At 37.7% G+C, this 8,971-nt stretch overlaps 1 protein-coding gene across 1 annotated transcript; it reads left to right on the forward strand.

The window, feature by feature from the left end:
• Window positions 1-366: 366 nt before the first annotated feature.
• On the forward strand, window positions 367-8,698 carry LOC114240888 (uncharacterized). The gene is made up of 8 exons (XM_089738943.1): window positions 367-419; window positions 1,092-1,234; window positions 2,842-2,913; window positions 3,773-3,855; window positions 4,367-4,486; window positions 5,664-5,814; window positions 6,719-6,834; window positions 7,976-8,698. Exons 1-8 carry the CDS (start codon window positions 367-369, stop codon window positions 8,366-8,368), a joined length of 1,131 nt encoding a protein of 376 aa, XP_089595069.1. The 3' UTR covers window positions 8,369-8,698.
• Window positions 8,699-8,971: the final 273 nt, after the last annotated feature.

Raw genomic sequence — 8,971 nt, forward strand, 5'->3', positions numbered from 1 at the left:
CAATCTCACATCAAAATGACATCACATCCATAATGAAACATTAGATTTGAGTCTTAATTATGTAATACTAGCGATCCGCCCTCGCTTCGCTTCGGAAACTGTAATTTATTATTGATTTCGCCACTATTTAATGGATGTTATTATACATATAAGCCTTCCTCTTCAACCACTCTATCTATTAAAAAAAACCGCATCAAAATCCGTTGCGTAGTTTTAATGATTTAAGCATACATAGGGACAGATATAGGGACAGAGAAAGCGACTTTGTTTTATACTATGTAGTGATAAATGACCCCAGAACATACTTTTTATGTTAACACAGATCAGAAGCGTTTAACAACAGCCGTAGTTCTGATAACGAGGCAAATGGTTCTTGCCTCCGCAGCAGAAATAGAGAAGATGCCAAAGAACAACTTCAGGTATTTCTTCGGTCTTCTCTTTACCGCTATTATGCAAATTGCCTCTTGTGAGTCCGCACGGGTAGGTAGCAGCACACTGCCTATTTCTGCCGTGAAGCAGTAATGCGTTTCGGTTTGAAGGGAGGGGCAGCCGTTGTAACTATACTGAGACCTTAGAACTTATAACTCAAGGTAGGTAGCGCATTTTCGTTGTAGATGTCTATGGGCTCCGGTAACCACTTAACACAAGGTGGGCTGTGAGCTCGTCCACCCATCAAAGCAATAAAAAAAAGATAATTAGTTAGACCTAATCTCTTGTATTAATGTAAAGCTTAAAGTGAAAAACGCGAATCAAGGAAGCGCGAATAAGCAGATTTTACCGTATATCGCAAAACAAATCTCATCTTTAATATTTTTATATTATTCATCAATTATATTTGGTTTTTTTTTATTGCTTAGATGTGTGGACGAGCTCTCAGCCCACCTGGTCTAAAGTGGTTACTGGAGCCCATAGACATCATCAACGTAAATGCACCACACACCTTGCGATATAAGTTCTAAGGTCTCAAGTATAGTTTGATTATAAGAGCTTAGTCTTAGCGTGTCAGGAAACCCATCAATCTTCTGTTTATCGCAATAAGGTAAGTGTATTCTCAACTTAACAATTCCAAATCAAATTGGTTTGCATTACAGAATGCTTTCCAAAGTCGTACTGGGTTGCAACTGTAGTGGTCCTACTATCGGAGTGAGAGACTACATCAACCACCCCGATTATGGCAGGCATAGTTATAATGCTCTAACAATGGTGCAGTTGGAGACCGATGATTTAACAATAGGTATTTTAACACGCTATAATTAGCTTGGTATGTATGCACGTTTGTTTGTGTGTAACACCCTCAGACACGCCCACTGAGTTTCTCGCCGGATCTTCTCAGTGGGTCGCGTTTCCGATCCGGTGGTAGATTCTGAAAAGCACGGCTCTTGCTAGGGTTCGTATTAGCAACGTCCTCAGATTTGAGCCCCGTGAGCTCGCCTACTAGTTAAGGTTCCGCTGAAGTAGCCTCTCAAGGCTATCAGCTTAGGTAGGAAAAAAAAATGTGTGTAACGGAATCTTTGAACCACGTTTTCACTGACTTCAAACCGTTTGATTAAATTGAAAATTAGCACACGCATTAACAACCGATTAATCCACAAGCTTTTTATTTTTATTGCTTAGGTAGGTGGACGAGCTCACAGCCCACCTGGTGTTAAGTGGTTACTGGAGCCCATAGACATCTACAACGTAAATGCGCCACCCACCTTGAGATATAAGTTGTACCACCAGTAATTACGCAAATTATAATTTTGCGGGTTTGATTTTTATTACACGATGTTATTCCTTCACCGTGGAAGTCAATCGTGAACATTTGTTGAGTACGTATTTCATTAGAAAAATTGGTACCGCCTGGGATTCGAAAATCAGTGCATCCCCTATAGCAGGGGTGGCCAACTTGATTAGAACCAAGATCTACTGTCTACTGACGAAACACTCTGCGATCTACCAATGACCTTTCTTGAAATTTAATGAAACTATGTAGTTCAGTATACAAATAAGTAGCATATTATTTTCTTTTATTAAAATAAAACTGAAATTATATAGTAAAAAAGAACTATTGGGTGGAAGAGAGGATAAATAATATGACGTAATGGTCATTGACAAATGATACAAGATGAAGATGATGCGTGCAGCAATTGGTGATTACGTTGCGCAGTCTGTTCTATATATGTATCTTATACCTTTAAACGAGCAATTCTTGTATATTAATATATATATATATATATATATATAATCTGAATCTCGGAAACGGCTCCAACGATTTTCATAAAATTTAGTATACAGGGGATTTCGGGGGCGATAAATCGATCTAGCTACGATTTATTTTCAGAAAATGTTGTTTTATTCGTGTTTTCAATGATCAACTCTTCCCGACATCTATTGGCGAATAATAATACTATTTTTCTTAATTGAGGGCAACTAACCAAGATGGCGTTATGATCATTATCTAGTTCTTTTTAAATGTGGGAAATTTCATACTCCTCCGTCCGCGCAATTTTCGTAAAGAGGGGTATAAAGTTTTTGCTTCACGTATTAATATATAGATACTTAAGATAACAATATCGAGGGGTGAACAGCTATTTGAGAGAGCTATTTGAGATTTCTTAATTGAGGGCAACTAACCGCTTTAAAGACACAAACAGATGGCGTTTAAAAAAAAAACCGAGCAAAGCTCAGTCATCGTCTAGTTCATATTTATTTGTCTTGCCACGATCGACTGAACTAATAGCCATGATTGACCGGTCGATCGCGATCTAACGGTTTGCTACCCCTGCTCTATAGGTACCTCGCGCATCTAATCCTTAGTAAACAACTAGCTAGCTTTAATTATAATTTTTACGTTTCCAGAATTGCGTCCAATATGTCAGCCACCCTCGCATTTTATGAACCCTAGAATATATGCTATGGCGCTCTCTAATGGTGGGTACAGAATTACTTTCTTTTTGTTACTGCATAGATGGGTGAAAGAGCTCACAGCCCACCTGGTGTTAAGTGGTTACCAGAGCCCATAGACATCTATAAAGTAAATGCCGCCACCCACCTCCATTACTTTATCCATTTAATTCGTTAATTTTACTCGACAGTACTTATGCAGTATAGTAGTATGCAATGCTATTTTTAACCGACTTCAAAAAAGGAAGAGGTTCTCAATTAGACTGTATGATTTTTATGCTTGTTACCTCATAACTTTTGACTAGGTGAATCGATATTGATGATTCTTTTTTTATTAGAAAGCTGACGCTTCCCGTGTGGTCCCATTTCAATTAGTCCAGTTCTGTTAATGGTATCCATGAGAGAACCATATTTAAGACTTTTAAATTTGCATTAAGTACGTGCGCGACAAATAGATGAATAACTCAATAACTCAATATCACGCCAACCGATTTCGATGATTATTGTTTTTAGTGTATATTAATTTGTTTTGGAATATCTTTTTTTTCTATTTGAAGTCAGTTTTTGTTAAAGCTATCTATTTATCAAAAGATCTGTTATGATGGTCGAGTGAAGAGAAACAGTTGATTACCCATTTTTGGCCTTAGCGTAATCTATCACAGAATCTGGAAATAATGTGACCCGTTCGAATGACAAATGTGAAATGAGGACTTACCTAACTGATAATACAAAACTGAAGTCGCCGTATAAGATTAAAATTGCTGCATTATGTAATAAATTGCTAATAAACCACTATAAGAACGTAATGTTTGCAGAACATAAATTTAAGATTTTAAATACATAATATAATATAATACTGAACGTATTTTTACTTTTTTACTTTCAGACTGTACAAAGCCTATTATAAATGTTTACAAAATGAAATATGTCGGCGATGAAGAGTGTGGACAGTACTACAGAAGGGCAGAGGTAAGGGAAATATAGGGAAAAGGTCACGTAAGGTTCGTTATAACTATTACTGGTGGTAGGAAGTCTTGTGAGTCTACTACACGGGTAGGTAACAACACCCTGTCTATTTCCGCCATGAAGCAGTAATATGTTTCGGTTTGAAGTGTGGGGCAGCCGTTGTAACTATACTGAGACCTTAGAACTTATATCTCAAGGTGGGTGGCGGCATTTACGTTGTAGATGTCTACATGAACATCAGGTGGTCCATGAGCTCGTCCACCAGCACAAGCAATTAAAAAAAACTCACATTATAGCGAACATTAAAATTGTGTCCTGTCATTTCAACACTCACTTCTCTTCCTCTCATATCGTCATTCACACACTCCACCCATGTCTTCTTCGGTCGACCTCTTCCCCCTCTACGTCGGAAATAATATAATACCATAATAAAACCACAAACAAGCGTAAAATTAAAGCGTAAAACTAGTTAAAACCGAAGCTTAAGAATACTTTAGTGCTGTTTTCATTTCAGCTGGACATGGGCAGCTTATGGCCGAAATACGCTACGTGTGCACAAGCCATTATGGGCAGAGAATGTGTTTGGAGAAGTGGCACCGCTTTAGTTACGAAAACTAATGGAAGATGGAGACTGGTATTTAGGATTAATTTCTTAAAAACCAGTCCCGTCATATCTATGAATTCGGGCAATGCCCTCATTTGTGGCTCATTCTTACTCTAAATAGCCTCTGATTATATTGTGTCGTTGTCCTTATTTGTACTATACCTAACTAGTTTATTTTTAATATGTTTCACACAGAGATTTATCTCGAAAGAAATCGGCTTTCATTATACATTACAAAAAAATTATGTGAAAAAAAACGTGCCTTTAAAATAAATCAAGAAATGTGGTAAAGAGGAATAGTTAAAGCTTAATTAAATCTACTTTTACGGTTTAATATCCCATTTATTAAACTCATTATAACTGTTTCTGTTATTTGGAAAACTATACAGTTACGGACGGACGGTTATGGACGGCTAGTTGAATATTGTGCTGACAATGTAATTAAATTTTAATTTACAATACACAATTAACAAAAAGATATTTAACCTGTAAAAGTAGCTTTAAATGTGTCGCGAAAATCGAAGAAAATAATAAAGGTATAGCAATCAAATAGACTAGAATCTAGATTTAGAATCATGGGCCGAACACCAGCTGGATGGTCAGATCTAGTAAAGGAAGGGGTTAGTGGTAGTCTATACCGTGCGATCCATGCCACCCATGATCGAATAATATGGAGGAAAGTTACATGTGGTCGCGATCCTCAGCAGTGAGGGAACTATGAAGAAGAAAGAAAAAAAGAAAGAAATCATTTATTCGCTAAGCATAGTGAAAATGAGATAAGTTAAAAGCAGCGTGTATGCTTTGTCATTATTTGACAATTATTTGCGAATTTTAGTGCAGGGCAAGATATTATGATATTACGTAATTTACCATTCATTCATCCATAATTCAACTAATAATTAAAAAATCCATTTATTTTCAATGTCGTCCCTAAGAAATTCATTTATTTGGTCATAGTTTTCACTAATAAGATTATCTTTTAGTTTTTTCTTAAAATGAAAATCGTCTAGGTCTCTTAATTTCTTTAGTAGTTTATTAAATATCCTAACGCTCATACCTAGTATACTATTCTAGAAGAAAATCAAATAGCTGTCTGGATTTTCCATTTGCCAATTGACAATTAACCACATTGTAACCGCAAAAGTCCATAAACTACATCTAGAAATTCAGAACTTGATAAAGAAAAAAACCACTCTTCTCCGATCAGATTGGTTTTGGTATTTACGGACCTGGTTGCGGTGCCCCGGCGAGGTTCTTGGACTACGGCATGTACGAACGCTGGGTGAGTCGCAGTGTTGCCAGGATCGGAAGACCGGCAATCTCACAAATGGATACCGATTACATCATATTACGACGCAGTAAGTGAAACAATAACCAGTTGCTTGGATACGGAGAAAATACGCTTTTGATGCTCAATAAATGGATATAGGACTACTGAAGAGGTTATATATTACATCAGGTACGATGTAATAAAAATGAAATAAATAAGAAAATAGTTTGAACCAATTCAAAAGCTTTGTAAATTTGTATGTCGACAGGCATGCAACTTTTTTGCAGGTGTTTTAACCTCAAAGCCGGTGCCCTGAGTGCTTTGAAGCTAAAATAGACAGGACCTATCCCCGATCCTGCGGACCGAATGGTAAACAGTCGACGTCGCCCAAAACACGTCATTTCGTATCCTCCCGATCCATAACAGTGCTTTTAGGTACCCCAAGCACCGGTCACCGTTCTCGTCGAACCCGTCGCTTGCCAGTATATTAACTTAATCGGTCAGTAAATTAACCCAGAAACACAGCTCACTGAGTTTCTCGCCGGATCTTCTCAGTGGGTCGCGTTTCCGATCCGGTGCTAGATTCAGCGAAGCACTGCTCTTGCTAGGGCTAGTGTTAGCTACGTCCTCAGGTTAGAGCCCCGTGAGCTCATCTACTCGTTCGGTGAATCTAGTATGACCCCTCGAGGTCACTAGAATTCTTCTTCCTCTGAGTTGCTCTCTTCATTTCTGAAGGTCGTGTCTAGTTTGAAATGTTGAACACTTGATGCATTATTATTCCCCACGTCTTCCTGTCCTCGGCGGTCTTTATAGTCTCGGTTATTGGCAGGCCAGTGAGTGTCTTTACCAGATCAGACCAAAGGTTAGGTGAGCGTCCGCGTGATCTTCTCCCGTCAACCTGACCAACTATCATCAGCTACTCCAAGTTATCGGGACCACTAGAATAGGCAGGGAAAAATCAATTGAATGCGAACGATGCTATAAAATTTCAGCTTTTTCAAACGTCCAAAGATACGGCCCGTGTGATCCAGAGGAAACCAAAACGGAGATATTCACTGATACAACCCAGATCATGAGAGAAGGACACAGTTTTAATGTTCGCTATAATGTGAGTTAGTTTTAATTGCTTATATGGGTGGACGAGCTCACGGACCACCTGATGTTCATGTAGACATCTACAACGTAAATGCGCCACCCACCTTGAGATATAAGTTCTAAGGTCTCAGTATAGTTACAACGGCTGCCCCACCCTTCAAACCGAAACGCATTACTGCAGAAATAGGCAGGCTGGTGGTACAGCTTTTGAAGTCGTCGTGGCCTAACGGATAAGACGTCCGGTGCATTCGTGTTGAAGCGATGCACCGGTGTTCAAATCCCGCAGGCGGGTACCAATTTTCCTAATGAAATACGTACTCAACAAATGTTCACGATTGATTTCCACGGTGAAGGAATAACATCGTGTAATAAAAATGAAACCCGCAAAATTATAATTTGCGTAATTACTGGTGGTAGGACCTCTTGTGAGTCCGCACGGGTAGGTACCACCACCCTGCCTATTTCTGCCGTGAAGCAGTAATGCGTTTCGGTTTGAAGGGTGGGGCAGCCGTTGTAACTATAATTGAGACCTTAGAACTTATATCTCAAGGTGGGTGGCGCATTTACGTTGTAGATGTCTATGGGTTCCAGTAACCACTTAACACCGGGTGGGCTGTGAGCTCGTCCATCCATCAAAGCAATAAAAAAAAATAAAAAAAAAAAATACCTCCCGTGCGGACTCACAAGAGATATACCACCAGTAAAGGTTAGGTAGGTTCAACTTTTATTCTAGATGATTACATCGGCTATATTAAGGTAGTGATTTATTACGGCTTCATTTGTTATGTAATTAAAAAATAACCTAACGAGGTTACATACCTCATTTATATAAACGTAGCCTAAATTCGACTCTAACAACTAACATTTTTAACCTTAGATTTATTTTTTGCTCTTTTCTATCGTTATTGACAATTTTCTTAGGGAGTCAAAACGAAATTATTTCCAAAAGTTTTTCTCGATATTACTAAAACTCGCTAACAATGTACTGTAGTAGTCAGAAAAAAAAGATAATAGGTTGACATTCACGAAAAAAAAACTATGAACCGTTTTGTCACTGAAGTATGAAACTTAAGTCTATGTGTTTTGTTTGTTTATTTATACAAATTTTTTATACGGTCAATAAAAACTAAAAGAATTCTTTCATTTTATTTCAGCTATCTCTGTATGCGTCAGTCGAGTACTCCTGTATAGTTTTCCGTGCAAAAAATGTCAGACAAATCCAAGATGGCGGGCCGTATGTAAATTCCTTTCGCAAACCAAAAATCAGCTTAAGACGTTGGTGTTCGGGCCCCGCAGCGCTTTGCCACGACTTTCAATACATCGAAATACATTTTTACGTTGAAATTAACTTCGAAAGCGATATTTTATTCAAAGTCAGCGCCTACGGGAAGGAGGCAAAGGTTATCGACCCTTTGAAAGCGACATTATTCGCCAACCAAAGATATTCGCAACCTCACATTCAAAATTATCGAAGACTGAAACATGAATTGAAAGTAAAAAAGCTAGGGAGAAACAATTTTTGGTTTTATAAAGAAGATTTAAAGTGAATTAGTTTATAATCCATCAGTTTTCTGTAATCTAATTATATAATTTTGTTTCCATCGATTATAGGGTTTTCTATCAAATGACTGACACCTTGTTTTGTATGTTCTTTGTCTGGGTGTTAGATATTTAAACGTGTTATATTTAATTTAGTATGTACCTAAGTATATAAGTATGTTTCCCATAGTACAGACTATCTTAATTCGGGACCATTGAAACTTGTCTATTGCTATTAGTATTAAATAAATATGTTATTAAAACAATAACACAAACAAACAGTTTTTAATTGCTTGTCGGAATACGAAGCATGCGATAAAAAACAGCATAAAAGCAAACTAGGAATCTTCATTTATTTCATAATTTGTTTGCGCCATACCACACCCATAAAAAAGAGGAAAAACTGTCAATTCATGATCTACAAATCCCAAGGAAGTTGATGTGAAGAAGGTGACCGATAGATGAACTACCAACTTAATTGAGAGTAAAATCGTTTACTCCTGAATTTAAAATAATCCTAAGTACTTTTGGCCTCTTTATAAGATACTTTGTCATAATCGTTTTCTAGTTCAAATGGAAGACTTGGTACTGACGTGATCTGTCCACACGGT

Source organism: Bombyx mandarina, chromosome 28 (assembly GCF_030267445.1).
Source record: "Bombyx mandarina strain Sakado chromosome 28, ASM3026744v2".
Classification (NCBI taxonomy): domain Eukaryota; kingdom Metazoa; phylum Arthropoda; class Insecta; order Lepidoptera; family Bombycidae; genus Bombyx; species Bombyx mandarina.